Source organism: Siphateles boraxobius, unplaced genomic scaffold (genome assembly GCF_051911475.1).
Source record: "Siphateles boraxobius isolate OS27281-9 unplaced genomic scaffold, OSU_SipBor_1 2, whole genome shotgun sequence".
NCBI classification, from domain to species: Eukaryota; Metazoa; Chordata; class Actinopteri; order Cypriniformes; family Leuciscidae; genus Siphateles; species Siphateles boraxobius.
Genome location: NW_027508810.1, coordinates 4,401,500 through 4,421,642, shown reverse-complemented (window position 1 = coordinate 4,421,642; position 20,143 = coordinate 4,401,500). Strand labels below are relative to the sequence as shown.

Sequence of the window (20,143 nt, the reverse complement as noted above, 5' to 3'; positions counted from 1 at the left end):
GGTCCATGTCTCCTTTTAAGTACACAGGAAGAATTATTTTCATTAGTTAGTTGGATATCCACTTTAAAAATGAATGTATATGTCCTTAATGTAGCACAGCGGTGGCACTAATGCATTTAACCTCAATAATTAGGTGAATGTATTGAATGAATTAAGCAGCATTTTTTAATTGAATATTTTAATATGAAATGATAAAAAAGAAACATAATATAAATATGAAATAAAACAGCCGTAAGTGTTGGCAAGTGACTGCGAGTGTCCGAATATGACTACTTTAGTCGGCGAAAAGCAGTTTGTGTGCAGAGCAGATTTCAGTTAGAATTTTTGAATTCACAGTATTCATCAAACAGTAGACAAAAACTACACGGATGACCCACTACTGTCCGGGAAAACTGATGAACAAACTTTACTATCCCATGAGGCCACAAGAGAAGATTTGTGAATGACTGTGAAGCAACGTAACGGATGCCGTAGGTCACATGACTGTGACAACAGATGTATTACTAAACATTCATTTATAGAATTTACTTTTTTAACGGTCACAAAGCAAAATTTAAACTAAATGTAATACTTACTGTAGGCCTAAAGTAAGTGATATCGGACACGCTGACTGTCTTAATGAGTGAATTGAGTCATTCATTTAAGTGATTTGTTCCTACAGCTGATTCATATAATATTGAAAATATTGTGAAAATTATTGTGAAATTATTGTGACATGTATGCAAAATATTTAAAATTCGGATGCATTATTTCTTGGTCATCAAATGTCAGTAAATTTGTACCATTGAGCACTGTGACAGAGCTGGCTGAAACAATTTTATTTTATTTTATTTTCTCGAAAATATACATGGAAAACATACAACTGACATGGAGAAAAAAAAGATGCTCAATGGAAACCAAGGAAAAATGTCAAACATTGGGTAAACTGCACAGTTGTAGCAATTTATACTTTTTACTGCACAAAGTCTGAATGAACATGACACATTTTTTTATATCATGAGATGAATGTAACGGTCTACCAGCAACATATATGTCAAAAACCTACATAATAGCTCCTATTTACCACAATTAATGCTCGAAAAAAGCACTTTTGTTACATCTGTCAGTTGGAACACCCCAGGACTTTATACTACTAATCATGTATTATCATCAGCCATATTCACACAATTCCCAGCCCATGACATCAAATGTATTTTAGCATTCAGTGTCTGGGAAAACCCACTATTCCACAACTGATGAAGCCATCTGGATGAGTGGTGAATTGTCTTTAATAATTAGAAATGTTCGTATAGTCCTATAAATCATTTCTATTCATGGATGACCTGCATGACTGCCAGTCTTTTGTGCAGTCTTGTATACAAGGACACATGACACAAGTTTAAATGGTTTGTGTAAAAATATTCCCCTATAACACAATTGAGTACAATGTTATTTTAATATGAGCTGTGATTGCCCAATGAATTAAGCTGGTTTCTAAAGATGCAGAGAAAAAAAACTACAAATTGTCGATATATTTTAATAGTCATTGCTTTTCGATTAACCCCATCATATTTATAGATTTAATATTCAATTAATTGAGAACAAGGTGTATTTTTGGTAAAAGCAGTGTTGTTTTTCATGAGTCTCGTTCTTAAAAAAACAACTGTATAACCATCAGATAATTGTATAATGTTATGTTTGTAGGGCTATGATGCTGTAATCATATCTGCTGATTGTCTATACTCTCCTGACTAACTTGGCCAGTCTTAATGTCCGTGTGTTTCGTCTTATCATCTCCTCTATGGTCCGCAGCGGCTACAGGTGCGATGACAGTTTCTTCCGTAGTTCGTACCACCAAAAATCTAGAGCAGTCATTAGCACTATCACAAACTATCTCTGCTGTGTTTGTACTTAATTTGTCATGAGATTTCACATTTAAAGTCACATTCACATTCTCTAGGCTGGTCCCCTCTAATTTACTACCTGAACCTTTATTTGCATTTTCATCTAAATCTGTTTCATCAGTGGGAGACAGTGCAACTGAGCTCAAGCCTTCTCCTAGAGAGACAGATAACTGGTCGGCAGTGGTTGACCCCTCCTTGTCCTCCTCAAAAACATCTGCTCCCCCTTTGGTCTCCACAGGATCAGCACCCTTAAAGAAGCCGAGCAATGTGACACTCTTCTTCCGTTTGCCTACATTTAGCACTTTGCCGTTGGTTGCTCCAGTGTCTGTGAACATATTACGGATGTTGTATTCCTCCTGAGGTTTTTTTGAGGCGTCTTTAAATCCCGTCCTGCTATCAGAGAGCGTTGTGTCGTTGGACGTGTTTCCTGGCTTTGAGGCAGAAAGATTGATCGAACCTTGCAGGCTGTGTCTCTTCTCCATGTGGGTGACACGAAATCTGTGAATTAAGGTAAGTATTAGTTAAATTAGCTTGGCTGTATTCTGTACATTTTGCAAATAGCGCAAATCTTAATTTTAGTCTACTATTATCTTCCATTCATTGATAATATTCTATAATACATATGGTGTAAACCGTAATCGACACAGTCAAAAGTCTGGACAGTTTGACAATTTATGTTTATAGTTGTCCTAAAATGCTTTTGACCTGAAGTTTGACACTTAAATGCTTCAAAAAGTTTTTGAATTTCTTTACAAAACTGGATCAACATTATCTCGTACATTTTTTTTTCATATTCATAAAGAAAATACATTAAAATGCAATTCATACATTCACTGACTTGAATAAGTTAATTTTGATTTAGTTTTAGTGTATGAAATGACCAGCCCCAATATAATAATAATACAAAGAAGAAGTCTTATTAAAGAGCAAACATTTTTAAAAGAAGAACTTATTAAGTGGTATGATATATTTAAGCCATCCTTTATTAGTAGTAGGCTAATTAATAGGGGGGAAAAAAGAAAGAAAAAGAAAACTGCTTATGATCAAAGTCAGTCACATGGTGCAATCAACACAAAACAGAAAACATAAAGACAACCCAGTGGCGTAGCGTCTGGTTTTAACATGATTTCAACAGATGGGGCTTACATTTTTTTTCCTCACTAAGAGAATCCCTGCTGGCTCTCATGATATTCTATCAAGGTCAATAAGTCTCTTAAAATATCAAATAAATGTATATGAGAAGGTGGAGAACTTCAGGTGGTAAATGTCAGGTATGACTCCTATGTATAAATCAATTATATTTATAAATGTATACATCAAAATTTAATGTAAAATAAATCAAATTACTTTAGGGTCAAGTCATGTATTTATATAGTACTTTACACAATTTAGATTCAAAGCAGCTTCACAGTAAAAACAGTGTTAATGTTGCAGAATTGATCAGCTATGAAATAACTTTAATTTCAGCTTTAAAGGGTTAGTTCACCCAAAACTGAAAATTCTGTCAGTATTTACTCACCCTCATGTTGTTCCAACCCCATAAGACCTTCGTTCATCTTCGGAACATGACTTAAGATATTTTTGATTAAATCTGAGAGCTGGATCACTCCTCCATAGGCTTCTTAAGGGATTGAAACTTGCCAGCCCCGAAAAGTTATTAAAGACATCGTAGTCCAAGTGACTAGAGTGGCTCAATCTTAATTTTATCAAGCGATGAGAATACTTTATGTGCGCAAAAACAAACAAAAATAACGACTTTATTTCAACTATTCATTTCCTTCTCAATGGGCCTCTAGTCAGTTAACTTAGTGTGATTGCATAGAGCTACGTCACACGTAGGCTCAGTATTGGCCGACGCCGGTCATGTGTGTGATGTGTGTGACGTACAACAACAGAAGAACTGCGCTATATCACTAGTGAACTGACTCAAGGCCCACAGAGAAGGAAACGAATAGTTGAAATAAAGTCGTTATTTATTTATTTCTCGTCATTTGATAAACTTAAGATTGTTGAACGAAGGTCTTACGGGGTTGGAACAACATGAGAGTGAGTAAATACTGACAGAATTTTCATTTTTTGGGTGAACTATACCTTTAAAGCAGCTCGACAGGAGAGACAATAGTGTCATTATTCAGTTGTAATCAATTCAAATTTTATCATCTGATGTCAGTACAGTCAAATTGATTATATTGCTGGATATTAAATGTCTTTTAAATCCCATCTAAACAAGCCAAAGCCAACAGTCGCACGGAACCCAAACTCTATCAAGTAGAATGGAGAAAAGAAGAAAATTCTCACTATTAACTAGTTGCTTATTAGCATAAATATTACTAGGACATTGGCTGTTTATTAGAACTTATAAAGCACATATTAATACTTTATTCTGCATAGCCATATTCTACATTCTTTAATCCTTTGCAATACCTAAATTTAACATTAATGAGTAGTAATTAGGAGTTTATTAAAGCAAAATTCGTAGTTACAGTAATAGTTAGTTAGACCCTTAACTAAAGTGTGACCTTAATTTTTTAATTTTACATAAACCATTTGAAATTATATTTCGGCCTGGTTTCACAGAAAGGACATAGATTAAGCCAGGATTAGGCCTTAGTTCAATTAGGACATATAAGTAGCTTTTATAAATGTGCATTTAAAACATTACTGGTGTGTATCTTGAGACAAAACACTCGGACTGACATATTTTAAGATATGCCAGTGTAAGTTGCTTTCAGTTGCAACAGCAATAATGCTTAAGCTTAAGCCTTAAAGTTTTTCAAAACCATATAAAATATTATTACAAAGAGTGCATGTACAGGTGCTGGTCATATAATTAGAATATCATCAACAAGTTGATTTATTTCAGTAATTGCATTCAAAAAGTGAAACTTGGATATTATATGCATTCATTACACACAGACTGATATATTTCAAATGTTTATTTCATTTAATTGTGATGATTAAAACTGACAACTAATGAAAATCCCAAATTCAGTATCTCCGAAAATTAGAATTTTACTTAAGACGAACACAAAAAAAGGATTTTTAGAAATGTTGGCCAACTGAAAAGTATGAACATGAAAAGTATGAGCATGTACAGCACTCAATACTTAGTTGGGGCTCCTTTTGCCTGAATTACTGCACCAATACGGCGTGGAATGGAGTCGATCAGTCTGTGGCACTGCTCAGGTGTTATGAGAGCCCAGGTTGCTCTGATAGTGGCCTTCCGCTCTTCTGCATTGTTGGGTCTGGCGTATCGCATCTTCCTCTTCACAATACCCCATAGATTTTCTATAGGGTTAAGGTCAGGCGAGTTTGCTGGCCAATTAAGAACAGGGAAACCATGGTCCTTAAACCAGGTACTGGTAGCTTTGGCACTGTGTGCAGGTGCCAAGTTCTGTTGGAAAATGAAATCTGCATCTCCATAAAGTTGGTCAGCAGCAGGAAGCATGAAGTGCTCTAAAACTTCCTGGTAGATGGCTGCGTTGACCTTTGACCTTAGAAAACACAGTGGACCAACACCAGCAGATGACATGGCACCCCAAACCATCACTGACTGTGGAAACGTTACACTGGAGTTCAAGCAACGTGGATTCTGTGCCTCTTCCTCCAGACTCTGGGACCTTGATTTCCAAAGGAAATGCAAAATTTACTTTCATCAGAGAACATAACTTTGGACCACTCAGCAGCAGTCTAGTCATTTTTGTCTTTAGCCCAGATGAGACGCTTCTGACGCTGTGTCTTGTTCAAGAGTAGCTTGACACAAGGAATGCGACAGCTGAAACCCATGTCTTGCATACATCTGTGCGTGGAGATTCTTGAAGCACTGACTCCACATGCAGTCCACTCTTTGTGAATCTCCCCCACATTTTTGAATGGGTTTTGTTTCACAATCCTCTCCAGGGTGCAGTTATCCCTATTGCTTGTACACTTTTTTCTACCACATCTTTTCCTTCCCTTCACCTCTATATTAATGTGCTTGGACACAGAGCTCTGTGAACAGCCAGCCTCTTTAGCAATGACCTTTTGTGTCTTGCCCTCCTTGTGCAAGATGTCAATGGTCATCTTTTGGACAGCTGACAAGTCAGCAGTCTTCCCCATGATTGTGTAGCCTACAGAACTAGACTGAGAGACCATTTAAAGGCCTTTGCAGGTGTTTTGAGTTAATTAGCTGATAAGAGTGTGGCACCAGGTGTCTTCAATATTGAACATTTTCACAATATTCTAATTTTCTGAGATACTGATTTGGGGGTTTTCATTAGTTGTCAGTTATAATCATCAAAATTACAAGGAATGAACACTTGAAATATATCAGCCTGTGTGTAAAGAATGAATATAATATCCAAATTTCACTTTTTGAATGGAATTACTGAAATAAATCAACTTTTTGATGATATTCTAATTATATGACCAGCACCTGCATTTTAAATGAAATATTTTAAAGATCTTTATCGCAGATACATTATTATTATTATTTTATAAATATAATTATTATTTTGTCATCCAACTAATATTTACATTTTTTATTCCCTGTGTCCAGCATACATGGGAACTCCTGTAATGGTGTTTAAACATTTACAAACCATGCACCTCTATAATCTAGTCATGACTATATTAATTTTTGAAGAAGCTCAAATATACAAATGTTTCAATTCCACATTTTTGCTCATGGTCATACTTTCATTTGTGGTATTTCATGTTTTTAAGACTTTAACATTATACTAAATGTGAAACAGTAATAAAGAATGAGTGTGTCCATTACTGTAACTTTTTGACTGGTATATAAGAAGAGATAACAGATCCTCACCTTCCCACAGAAAACACAGTCTGCTCCGCTGGCCGAGCTTTGCTTCTAGCCACACGGCTTTTGCGTCGTGTTTTTAATATACGTTCTTGCATACAGTGGACACAAGAGCTGATTTCACCACCCAGATGAACTGTATGATGATGAATAGGAAGACCACTTGCACCATATTTCTGATGTAACCTGGTTAGAAAATATTTTTTTTTAGTAAAACAGATATGCCCACTATTCCTCTATTACATTTGGATTAGTTCAGAGGTCAGTGTGTAAACTAATACACATCAACATTGCTTTACTTGTCCTGCATCATTGTGAGGTATGTGGGGCCAATGTTGAACTGAGTACTAAAAGAAATTAGTTTCTTTACAAACTAAAATATCTGAAAACAAACTTGAAGATCTTAAATAATTTCAATGTAGACAGTTCACATCATATCTAATAACATATTTATACAAAGTTGATATCTGGTGTTTATCTATTTACCACACTATAGAACAAAATAAATATTCAAAAATCACAAATGAAATGATTATACCGTGGATCGTGATGTTCACAAACATTTTGCCCGGTAAACATGTCTTTGAAGGCCTCCATATTGGCTGTGACAAAAATAGCAAAACAAGTGGTGAAAATTGTTTAAATACATGACCAATACAATAGTAAATACTGCAGAATAGAACAGAACGAATTGTCATTACCTTCATTTTCAATGATGCATTTCAGAATTTGTTCCACAGTGTCTTGACTGTCTTCTGATTCATCTGGACAAAAACAGTTTTCTAATTTTATGTCATATACACATAATTATGGTAATGAAAATAATATCATTACAAATTGGATGAACTGACCAAAATCTTACTGTGTATTTGTTCAGTTTAAAGCGGCTATTTGTAAGAATTTTCATGTATTAATCACTTTTTGTATCGTCAATGTCAAGTCAAGTCAAGTCATCCTCATTTATATAGCGCTTTTAACAATGTAGATTGTTTCAAAGCAGCTTTACAGAGATAAACATATAATTTAAGGTAACAGAGATTGGTTAAGTTTTATAGTGGTTCTTGAAAAATGGTTTTTCCAGCTAAAGTTAGTTTTGATTGATTCACTTCCGTCTAAATGATAGTTTGTTATTAAATTTGGGGCCGCTAAGACGACACCGTTCTCTCTAAACAGGCTTTAAACGCGAACCTGTGATAGACGCTGATGGCGTTCACATGCGCATTAAGAGTTGATTCTATAGTTATGTTTGTTTGAATATATGTGCGCAGGTTTGTAATTCCTTACAAACCATGCCTAAACAAACTACTTTTCTTGTCTATAAATTTTGATGCAGAATTTTATTTTATCTTATCACTTCGGGTAGGTACGTGAACCAAAAAAATCCACAATGCTTTATCTGTAGAGTGGTATAGGGATCCTCCATAGGGAGAGGCTAGTTGGCACTTCAGCACTGCATTGTCATCGGGTGAACAGCTTGTTACTGTCACGAGTTGGGTTGACAAGTGACGAGGATTCAGTTGCAGAGTAATTTATTCAATGACAGACAGGCAAGGTACAAACTCCAAAGAACTGAAACAAACGGGAAGGTACACAAGAAACTCGTAACTTTGCACAACGAACCAGCACAGGACTGCAGACACAGGGAGATTAAATAGGGCAACAAACAAAAGAGGTAAAAAGGCAGGCAGGTGGGGGAAATTAACCAATAACGAGATAACAAGATGGGCGGGGTTAGACAATAGACAGGAGAGCACATGGCACAAGGAAATAACATGACAGCCATGTGCTCACAACAGACCAGATAAACACAAGACAAACTGGGAGTGTCACAGCTCTGTCACTAAACCAAGAGAAAACCCAGACAAGGGTGACAGTACTGTGACACTACCCCCCCTCAAAGGGACGCCACCTGGCATTCCCAAGGAGGGACACCAAAAACAAGACAGGAACATCCAACGTGCAAGACCAACAGAGAACAAGACAAGCAGATCAAAACACAAGTACAGAGAGGGGAGGGAGGGAGAGGAGCCAGGGAGGGACGGGAGGGTTTGGATTCCTGGCTGTAAGCAAGGGTAGTGCAAGCTGTGCAGGACACCAGGGCAGCCAGAACTGAGATGATCCCTTGGACAGCCAGGGCTAAGCAGACTGTGCAGACGGCCAGGGTGAAGACGACAGTCCATCGGGCGGCCATGGCGGTGAAAATCCCTCGGGCGACCATGGCGGTGAAGACCCCTCGGGCGGCCACGGCGTTGAAGACCCCTCGGGCGGCCACGGCGGTGAAGACCCCTCGGCGGCCACGGCGGTGAAGAGCCCTCTGGCGGCCACTGTGGTGAAGAGCCCTTGGGGGGCCATGGCGGTGAAGACTCCTCGGGCGGCCACGGCGGTGAAGACCCCTCGGGCGGCCACGGCGGTGAAGACCCCTCGGGCGGAACAGGAACAGGAACAGACCCCGGCTCAGGAACAGGCACAGACACCGGCTCAGGAACAGACACCGGCTCAGGCACAGGAACAGACACCGGCTCAGGCACAGGAACAGACACCGTCTCAGGCACAGGAACAGACACCAGCTCAGGCACAGGAACAGACACCGGCTCAGGCACCTTTGGATCGGCAGGCATGACATGAACAGTCTCTGGATCGGCAGACGTGATGTAAACAGTCTCTGGATCGGCAGACGTGAAGTGCACAGTCTCTGGATCGGCAGACGTGACGGGAGGAGTCTCTGGATCTGCAGACGTGAAGTGAACAGTCTCTGGATGGGCCAACGGGACGTGGACAGATTTGGCCTTGATTGGTGGAATGGGTGGTGCCGGCAGGACAAGGAGCTTGGGCGACGCTGGCAGGGCCAGGAGCTTGGGCGGCGCCGGCAGGGCCAGGAGCTTGGGCGGCGACAGCAGGGCGAGACGCTTGGGTGACGCCGTCAGGGCGAAACGCTTGGGTGATGCCGGCAGAGCAAGGAACCTGGGTGGCGCCAGCAGGGCGAGGCATTTGGGGATGGCTTCCAAACCCTGTGGAATCGCTGACGACCCTCTTCTCCTCCTCCGTCTCCGAGAGCGAGAGGGCGCTGGGCTGGACGGGACCAGCGGTGAGGGCTCTGGGCTGGACGGGACCAGCGGCGAAGGCTCTGGGCTGGACGGGAGCAGCGCTGAAGGCTCTGGGCCGGACGGGACCAGCGGTGAAGGCGCTGGGCTGGACGGGACCAGCGGCGAGGGCTCTGGGCTGGACGGGACCAGCGGCGAAGGCTCTGGGCTGGACGGGATCAGCGGTGAAGGCTCTGGGCTGGACGGGACCAGCGGTGAAGGCTCTGGGCTGGACGAGACCAGCGGCGAAGGCTCTGGGCTAGACGGGACCAGCGGTGAAGGCTCTGGGCTGGACGGGACAAGCGGTGAAGGCTCTGGGCTGGAAGGGACCAGCGGCGAAGGCTCTGGGCTGGACGGGACCAGCGGCGAAGCCTCTGGGCTGGACGCGACCAGCGGCGAAGGCTCTGGGCTGTACGGGACCCGTGGTGATGGCTTTGTGCAGGGCGGAACCAGCGGCGAGAGCTTTGTGCTGGACAGGACCGGCGGCGAGGGCTTTGTGCTGGACAGGACCCGTGGTGATAGCCTTGTGCTGGGCGGAACCAGTGGCGAAGGCTTCATGCTGGATGAGACCCGCGGTGAAGTCCTTATGCTGGGCGGAACCAACGGTGAAAAGGACTCAGAGTCGAGGAGGGACCGTAGTGGAGAGTGATGCTGGGACTCACCTCTATCACCTCCTCTTCTGCGACCTCCGCGGGTCCCAGAAAACCTAGCCAACCGGGTTCCCTCAAAACACTGAGAATCAGTAGGGGTTTTAACATGGTTGCAAGTCGCAGTCCTGGGCTTACCTCCTCTCGGCTGACCGCCGGCTGCCATGGTCTCCTCATTCCTCTGAGCGCACCTGGCGAAATATTCGAACAAGGAGATCCCTTTCTCCTTCCCTGAAGGAAAAAGTTTGCTTTGCTGAATCCACATTATGCCTAGTTCGTTCTGTCACGAGTTGGGTTGACGAGAGACAAGGATTCAGTGCCAGAGTAATTTATTCAATGACAGACAGGCAAGGTACAAACTTCAAAGAACTGAAACAAACGGGAAGGTACACAAGAAACAGGTAACTTTGCACAACGAACCAGCACAGGACTGCAGACACAGGGAGATTAAATAGGGCAACAAACAAAAGAGGTAACAAGGCAGGCAGGTGGGGGAAATTAACCAATAACAAAATAACAAGATGGGCGGGGTTAGACAATAGACAGGAGAGCACATGGCACAAGGAAATAACATGACAGCCATGTGCTCACAACAGACCAGACAAACACAAGACAAACTGGGAGTGTCACAGTTCTGTCACTAAACCAAGAGAAAACCCAGACAAGGGTGACAGAACTGTGACAGTTACGGTGTCAAAATGTGCTTTTTGAGTGCAGAGTATTTATATCCTTATATAGTCAATTTTACACTTTAATACAAAAATAAAGTGAGTATTATGTGCAATCTTGCTACTCTGCTTGCAATCTCTTGTCTTATGGCAGTGTCTATTTAATGCAATTAAACAGTGCAAATACCACTGTTGGCAAAGGTCATTTTTACTAACTTTACCCACCATTTCTCATATAGTCTACATTTAGTGCAAGACGTTCTTCTATTTATTCTTGTGGACACCGTATGTACCACTATTTATATAAATAGCATCTACCTTTTTTACACCACCCTGTTTTATTAAAGTCAAAAATTGTCGCCGATGTACTGTGTGTCATTTCTTGAGAGAGTGAGCCTCTCTCTTTGCACTGCAAGGGCAGAAATATTTTTAAATAAGTCTATTATTATAATATTGCAGTTACCCACGATGGTTGGCAGAAATTTGTGTGTGTGTATGTGTGTGTGGGTGGGTCGTCTATTAAAAAATAGTGCTTATTTTTGGACCATGCGAGTAGATAAAAAAGTGATGTTGAGGGTTTTAGGGATGGCTAGGTATTAAGCCAGGAATTTGAAGATAAATAAGACCTCCATGGGATAAAGATACAGAAAATAAAAAGACAAGAAATTATCTTTAAACTGTATGGATTTTGGGTAACACTTTAGTTTAGGGTCCAATTCTCACTATTAACTAGTTGCATGTTAGCAAGCATATTACATATACATATAATAAGGCATTATTAATATTATGATTAAAAGTCGTAGTTAATAGTAAGAATTGGACCCTAATTTAAAGTGTAACCGTATTTTGTATAAAACATATGCATATTGTTGTAAAACAAAGGCTGAAATGACTTGCCATCTTTGTCTGTCCCCAGTTTGTCTTCACAATTTACTTGATCCTCTTCCAGCTCACAGCGGTAGCCCTTCGTCTTCAACAAGTGACAGATTAAGAAACCCAGAAGGCCAGTGATGAAGAAGAAAAAGACAAGGAGGAAGATTATGTATGTTGGAGGGGGATCACCCACATTGGGTGTCTCTTGGTCTGTCATCCCACTGCAGTTGGCTGCAAATTGGACAAAAGGATGGCAGTTACATTTACACAGCAGGTAATGCTCACACAACCTAAAACTATTTTCTCTCCAGCATTGAGAAAGTTGTCTTTGTCACACCATCTGACTCTCTTGGCTCAGAGAGATAATCAGCCACTCAGCTCCATCAGGGTATATTTCCTGTAAGCGAGTACCTTTATCTTGCCATCCAGGCGTGTGGTGAGAGGAGCTTGGCCCACACCCTCTGTTTTCACTCAGCAACTGATATATGTTGCAGCTTCAACAGTCTGCAAAACATTTCTCATTCTGTTGTTTTAACATTCAAGTCAATTTAAATGATTCATGAACGACGATAAAAACCAATGGAGTAACTTTTGGAGTACAGCATATTTTCCACCCATTCACATGTCCATTCACCAAAACAACAGTTTAAACGAGGCAACTGGATTGATATTGGGGTTTCCAGCTTATTCCAATTGCAGTTTGTAAGTGATGTGTTTGTCAAGTGTATCACCAAATCTACCTGCATTGTAATATTCTAGTATGAAAGTCCACCCGTAAACATACCAGTCGTAGGGGTGTAAGGGAACCATAAGAAAATTCATATGAATTAGCCACCTATTCGCCAAAACGCAACGAAGAGCTATGAGATTGTGTTGGGGTCTACAAATAACAGGCCTGTTTTTCACCGCAGCATACAAGTAGAGCAACAGTAAAACTGCACCAGCATTGACAGAAATTCTTCTGTCGTATTGTGTATTTCCTTTAATAATGGCTATTGTTATTCCTTGTTCGCCCATTGATAATTGTTTCAAATTTAATCAACATAACAAATAAAGCTGCTTAAACGGTTAAAGCTGCTTAAAAAGTGTCTGCTTCAAACCATAATGTTTCTCCATTATGGCTACATTGCAAAAGATAAGATAACATTGTTAATAACATTGTTATAACAAAAAGAGTAAGTGAATGATGAGAGACACGAAACTGGCACATCTATGTGGCAAAATAGTCAATTAACCAGTTTAGTGCTCATTAATAAAAAATATTTGACCACGGAACGCACGACCATAGATCACAATCAAGCAGAGAGCTGATGAAAATGTTTGAAGTTCTTTTAGTGAACATGAATCTACAGCTGCTTGTCTACCGTCGGGCCAAGCGGTTATAAGAACCATAAGGAACAGTTCTACTTATATTTCCACTTGTGCCTGGTTCAACACGGCACGATTACAAACCGTTCTCTGCCCCAGAGCACTTCTCTCAGTACGGATGGATACCATGCTGAACCATGCTGGTAGAAAACGCAACTGAAGCATTTGTATTGCATTCCAAAAGGCTCTGTTATCAGCCCCACAGTGGAAAATTAAACCAAATAGGTAAAAAAAGAAAAGAAAAAGAAATTGGCGGTATCCTTTTTCAGATTGCTGAAAGCTACAGAAAATAGAAACAAATAGATACTGTAATTTCCAGAAAAAGCCAGAATTCAGGTGTCACTTTCGGTGGCTGTAATGCAGCGCTTGACAAAGGAAAAACTCAAAATAAATATTTAATCCAAGAATCAAAACCATAAAAAGGATAACTCAGAGGAAACACAACCATGAACACACTGACTACAAACAACATTAAAACAGAAAAACAGATCAAAAACATGAACAAACAAACTCAAAACATGACAGTACTCGGAAGTACTCACTCCCGGAAGGAGTGTCCTCGTACTGTATTAAGTCCAACAGGGGAGGGGCTGGAGAAGGGGGTGGCCAGGGGTGGGATAGGCAGGACAGGAAGCCTCCTGTGGCACCGGCAATACAAGAAGCCAGGGAGGTACCGGTAGCTAAGGGAGCCTGGGAGGGGCCAGCAGTGCCGGAACGGGCGTCTCGCGCTTCTGGGTTCTACTTCAGAATGCTGGCTCATTATTGGCCATCTCCTGCATCAGCACCACACACACAAGTCTCGTGGTGATCACGTGAACATCGTTGGTCAATAAGGAGCTCGGCGTTCTGGCGTAGAACCCGGAAGCATGGCACTGTGTTTACAACGTGATCAGCGTAGGAGACTGACATAGAACAGAAGACGTTGTTCAATAAGGTCCTTATCTTTGTTTGACTTTTGCGCATAAAAAGTATTCTCGTCACTTCATAACATTAAGGTTGAACCACTGTCGTCACATGGACTATTTTAAAAATGTCTTTCCAACCTTTCTAAGCTTTGAAAGTTGCAATGTCGTTGCTGCCTATGGCTGATTCAAGAAACCTTTTGGATTTCATTAAACATATTTTTATTTGTGTTCCGAAGATGAATAAGCCTTCCGAAGAGGGTGAGTAATTAAGGACAGAAATTTTAGTTTTTGGGTGAACTAACCACCCAAAGGGGGTCAATCCTTTAAATACAATCTGAGTTATATTTAAAAAATGTTGGCTTTCCAAGCTTTATAATGGGAGTGAATGGCTGGTGAAAATTTGAAGCCCAAAAAAGTGTATCCATCCATTATGAAAAATACCCCACACGGCACCGAGGGTTAATAAAGGCCTTCTGAAGAGAAGTCATGGGTTTTTGTAAGAAAAATACCCATATTTATAACTTTATAATCTAAAATAACTAGCTTCCGCCAGACGACCATACGCACACTACGCAAGTCGACTTGCGCCAAAAGAGTAACCCGTGGCACACATTTAATTTGAAATAGGGCTGTGCAACAAACTAAAGCTCCTCTTCTATTATATAGAAATCCTCCGACATTTCTCTTCAAAATTTCGAATTTGTTTTGCTCTTTCCTCGGAGCTTCCACGTTCGTCATTACGTTGTGCGTCGGCTCAGGGGTTAGTCTTCCACCAATGCGTACGGCCGTCTGTTGGAACTCAGAAGCCAGTAATTATAGTTTACGTTTTAAATATGGGTATTTTCCTTACACAATCACATGGCTTCACTTCTGAAGGCCTGTTATTAACCCTCTGGAGCCATATGGGTTACTTTAATCATGGATGGATGCACTTTTTTGGGCTTCAAATTTTCACCAGCCATTCACTTCCATTTTAAAGCTTCGAGGAAACATGTCATTTTATTAATATAACTCCGAATGTAATCGTCTGAAAGAAGAATGTCATATACGCCTAGGATGGCATCAGGGTGAGTAAATCATGGGCTAGTTTTCATTTTTGGGTGTACTATCCCTTTGATCACTCACCCTCAAGTCGTTCCAATTTTTTAAGACTTTCGTTCATCTTCGGAACACAAATGAAGATCTTTTTGATGAAATCTGAGAGATTTATGTCCCTACATTGACAGCTACGCAACTACCACTTTGATGCTTCAAAAAGTTCATAAAGAGATTGTAAAACGAATCCAAATCAATTGAGCGGTGAAGTCCAAATTTTCCGAAGAGACTGGATAACTTTATATGATGAACAGATTGTGTGGACGAGCAGGACGAGGCCGAGGGACGAGAGAGAACGGCGCAATGCTGGTGGCGTGAGTGATAATGAACGTCACCTGTGAGACGCACCGGTCTCGCATCTCTCACGGAGGAGCGGAAGCATAAAAGGAGGAGCGACAACGGTGAACATCTAGAGAGGAAAAGGCCTGATTTTATGTTGTGTTTTGTTTCTGTTTTGTGTGGCCAGCAGTCGTCGGTGGGGGGCTGCTGGCTTATACTTTTGTATTTGTATTTTGTTTTATTTTATTATTAAAATGTTTAAATGTTCGCCGGTTCCCGCCTCCTTCTTCCCTGCATCTTAAACCCCATTGCAAAGATTAAATTTAGGCTTTTATTCACATTTAAACATTCATCAACTGACACATCAGTTGTGGTAAATGGAAGCTCAAGCTCATTAACTTGACGTGCAAGAACCAGTGAGGTTCATTCTCGTGTTGCACAGCATGTTTGAGTTTCAGCAAGAACCAGTGAGGTTCATTCTGGTGTTACGCAGCATGTTTGAGTATCAGCAAGAACCAGTGAGGTTCATTCTCGTGTTACGCAGCACGTTTGAGCTTCAGCAAGAACCAGTGAGGTTCATTCTCGTGTTACGCAGCATGTTTGAGTTTCAGCAAGAACCAGTGAGGTTCATTCTCGTGTTACGCAGCACGTTTGAGCTTCAGCAAGAACCAATGAGGTTCAATCTTGTGTTATGTAGCAAGTTTGAGCTTTCTCAAGAACCAATGAGGTTTGTTCTCGTGTGTCAAGCAGTTACGGTAGAGCTTCTGTTTATGTTCGCTAATAAATGTTTAAATGTGAATAAAAGCCTAAATTAAACCGGTTTATGGGCAATTCCAGCGTTATGGACTTGACTTGCCATTTGCAGTAAAAACTTCTCAAATTTTGAGAAGACAGTTCTAAGTTACGGATGTGACCGCTCTGAAAGCGGCACTAAAAGACTGCTTTAAAACTTTATAGAGACCTCTAGCAAGCATTTAAACCACCAAACATTGAAATCTGCGATGCCAGTATGTTAAGATTGCACAATTAATCAACTTTATTATAAATTGCTCTATTTCAAATGGTTATGGATTATTTATCAAGTTGACAAGCATGTGCGCAGTTCAAGTCTCAATAGAGACCTTGATTTTCCTACTAATAAAACTGCTAGCTAAAATACTAAAATCATATAAGAGCTCAAATCGCAGGTTTCCTCCACAGTCAGGTGAACTGATACTGTAACTGTAACTGGAAAAGAGGAAGAGAAGATCGGTCCATGCGCTTGATTCGCCGCTAACACTGAGGCGCTACAGCAATCTATCATGCCGCATTAACGAGCGACATCTATAGTTTGAAATTTTGTTATTAAAACGACGGAATTTGAAAGTTGAGATGTTTTGAGATACGCCTAAAACAGATCACAGCAATAGTTGTTATGGTTGTTCACAACAAAGTAGTGAGATAAATTGTCGATACTAAGAGCATAAACATAATTTAGCTTTTTATATAAAGTTTCAAATTATTTGTATTTATATTTGTTATATTATATAAACTTAATCTTTAAAACGGCTGTGACCGAGCACTGAAGCATCATGACCTCTTAGTTATAGCCCTTATAAATTCAACAGGCAGTGCTGTTATGACAAAATGAGTATATTTATTTCTCAGACATGCCTTCATCTTTCTGCAAAATGCTTAATGTTAAAATAAAGTTTAAAAATTGGGGGTCTTTGATCCCTCTTTTGAAACCATGAAATATGGTTGGTTGCAAATGTAATTTTAGCATCGTTGGTCACCTCATATGTGGTGGATTCAAGGCAATGTTCTTTTACAGCACAGTAATACAGTACAGTACAGTACAGACTTTTGCATGGAATTGGCCTTATCATAAAACGTGAAAACGAAATTCTTATGGGTTTGGAACGACATTAGGGTGAGTAATTAATGACAGAATTTTCAGTTTTGCTTGAACATGTCCCTTTAAGCACATAATCATTTGTTTTACTCTAGTTTTTGCAGTTTTCCTTACTAGCGCCAGCCAAGTTGCCACTCAGTCCTAAGAGGGCATGTTCTGGCGGGAAAGTGATATCAGTGCATAACCTCTATTAATGACTTTAATATTAGGTAAATAAAAAATAACGTTATACCAGTAACCATCTCGTCTGGCTCAGAGTCATTCTGTGGAAATAGCTGAATTAATCATGACATGGGTTTAACTTATAAAGTGTAGCCAGTATTCAATACAGAGGAAAGCTAAGCATGAGAGAGCTATACTCTGCAGTATGACTCAGCATTCTCATGACCTCCACATCCAAACACACACTGATGACACAGCATGGGTTATTTTCATCATCACATCATTGAAACCTGATCTATATATGAAGCCTTATACCCAACTGTAATTCAAATGTATTCAAATGCAATGCATCCAGTCTTTTCACAGTGGTTTACTTAGAACAGTTGTAAACAAAATATGTACATATCCTGCCAACATGAATCTAATTTATCAAACATATTGTTTAACATAAGACATCTGCTCAACTACTGATGGCAAAACGTACTTATATGCATGCCATGCAACAACAAGAATAGAACATTTGTATATTCACTAAATGCATGGAAATGAAACTAGAGAGACACTCTATAGACCTGCATACATGAAGAGTTCAACTTTATGATTACTACTGAATGAACTTGTGAACACTATGGGAAATTCAAATACTGTATGTAAGAGAAGAGTCTGAATTAAACTTGTACAGCCAATAAATGTCCATATTAACATTCTCATGCAATTTATTATAATACTAGGCTATCTATTAAACTGTACATCTGTATAAGTTATATAATAAAAAAGACGAAAGGAGAATAGCTTATTATTAATGCACTCAGGTAATACTTTAAGGAAACAATGCGTAACTTGTCTTTCGTCTTGAGCTCTTTGTCAAAGCTGTCTATGGATGCGCAGATGATGATCCCACATATCAGATACTTAGACTATCAAGAAATAGCGAAACTATCGTTATTTTGAGGATCAAACCAAATGGGTTGCTCGATTCACTGCAAGTAGTAAAGACTGTTAAATGCGTCATTGTTACAACCATTCTGTGTATTATTATTTTGATTAATGTTATTATTAATAATAGTTAACATGTTTTTCGGGGTTTTTTTGCTGGCCTACGGGCATTTTCGAAGATGCGTGCCAAGTTAAAAATAGTTCAGACAAGATTCTCGGGAGGTTTAGTTTTGTTACACTCCGTTGTCTTCATCTATTAGACGTAAGTACGGGTCCCCTGTGAACTGATGCTCACACGCTCGGGTAAACACCTTAATAAAATAAATGCGGCGTTTTTGATTTATTTGTTTCCTGATTACTTGAACAGATTCAATGCTTGAACGCATGAATTCAATGTGTCAAATAAATAATCTAAATATCTACTATTAGGCCTATTTCCTAACAACCTTCAAAACTGAGAAAGTCAGAGACCACATGACAGCTACTGCTACCGTTAAAATCGAGATATTTTCGAAACAAGAACATTATACTCAGGTACTCACCAAAGCTTTTGACGGCCAAGGGATGCGCTTATGATGCCTCCAGCATGACACTGACGCTGAAACAACAGCAGCTGGACTCGAGCTGCAGTCCGCTACATATTTAAAGGAAGACGACACGTGAAATGCTCACTATAGTGAATTCAGCTCTTTGGAACAGGTCATTAACTTTTGCAAGGGGTTATTACATTACATTCCACCCAAAAATGGGAAATTCTCTCATACTTTTCTTGCCCTCATGCCGTCCCATATAGCTTTAATTCTTCAGATGAACACAAATAATTTATTATTATTATTATTATTATTATTATAGAAAAAAGTTAATTTCTGCGTCGAAAGCTGAAAAATGCTGCTTTGAACTCGGCTTTGAACCTCATTTACTTATGCTAACTATTTTATCTATCTATCTATCTATCTATCTATCTATCTATCTATCTATCTATCTATCTATCTATCTATCTATCTATCTATCTATCTATCTATCTATTAAACAATATAAATAAGCTTAAAATGCAAAATAACAAGCTCAATTTAGGTTAGTAAGAGTCATTTTCAAGAACAAACGTAACAAAACATTTGAAGTTTAAAAAGTTGTAATTTCTGTATACAGTAAAACAGCTTGGGAATAATAAATACAATTATAAAATGTTAAAATGTTTGTTAAATAGTTTTATTTATCATATATTTATTTTGTAGTTTTTTTAAGTCATAATTTTGTTATAGGGCCTAATATTGTTTGAACTGCTTGCTATTTACAATGGTTATGTCATGATTCTGCCTTCGCGTTCCAGATCTTCTCTTGTCTTGATGCAGGATCATGACAGACTCGTGTTTTTATGTGTGAGCACATGGCCATTTGTTTGGGCTGTGTGCTTGTGTTGTCCTGTCACCCCACCCCGCCCCCTTGTTATCTCATCTTGTAATTATGTCATCGCTTTCACCTGTGTTCTTGATTAGTTTGCCCCCTATTTAATCCCCTCATGTTTTCTGTCCTGTGTTGTTACATTGTCAATCAT

The 20,143-nt window shown here is 39.8% G+C and overlaps 1 protein-coding gene across 4 annotated transcripts; it reads right to left on the bottom strand.

The window, feature by feature from the left end:
- Positions 1–802: 802 nt before the first annotated feature.
- Positions 803–19,283, bottom strand: rell2 (RELT like 2). 4 transcript variants are annotated; one of them, XM_077235710.1, is made up of 7 exons: positions 19,131–19,219; positions 12,361–12,453; positions 11,974–12,180; positions 7,383–7,445; positions 7,220–7,283; positions 6,688–6,867; positions 803–2,381 (listed from the first exon to the last, which is right to left on the bottom strand). In XM_077235710.1, the coding sequence occupies exons 3-7, from the start codon at positions 12,164–12,166 to the stop codon at positions 1,700–1,702; spliced, it is 1,182 nt and encodes a 393-aa protein (XP_077091825.1). In that variant the 5' UTR covers positions 12,167–12,180; positions 12,361–12,453; positions 19,131–19,219; the 3' UTR covers positions 803–1,699. The 4 variants fall into 4 exon arrangements, with proteins under 4 accessions (XP_077091825.1, XP_077091824.1, XP_077091823.1 ...); XM_077235709.1 differs by lacking the exon at positions 12,361–12,453 and having other exon boundaries at positions 19,131–19,283; XM_077235708.1 differs by having other exon boundaries at positions 11,974–12,453.
- Between the last annotated feature and the right edge of the window lie 860 nt (positions 19,284–20,143).

What these genes read in the sequence shown, in the direction of transcription:
- rell2 (XM_077235709.1), bottom strand. Translation starts at nt 12,166, where the DNA reads ATGACAGACCAAGAGACACCCAATGTGGGTGATCCCCCTCCAACATAC. An exon ending in ACTGGGGACAGACAAAGATG is followed by an intron (nt 7,446 to 11,973) that starts GCAAGTCATTTC and finishes GTTTTTGTCCAG; the next exon opens with ATGAATCAGAAGACAGTCAA. An exon ending in ATGCATCATTGAAAATGAAG is followed by an intron (nt 7,284 to 7,382) that starts GTAATGACAATT and finishes TTTTTGTCACAG; the next exon opens with CCAATATGGAGGCCTTCAAA.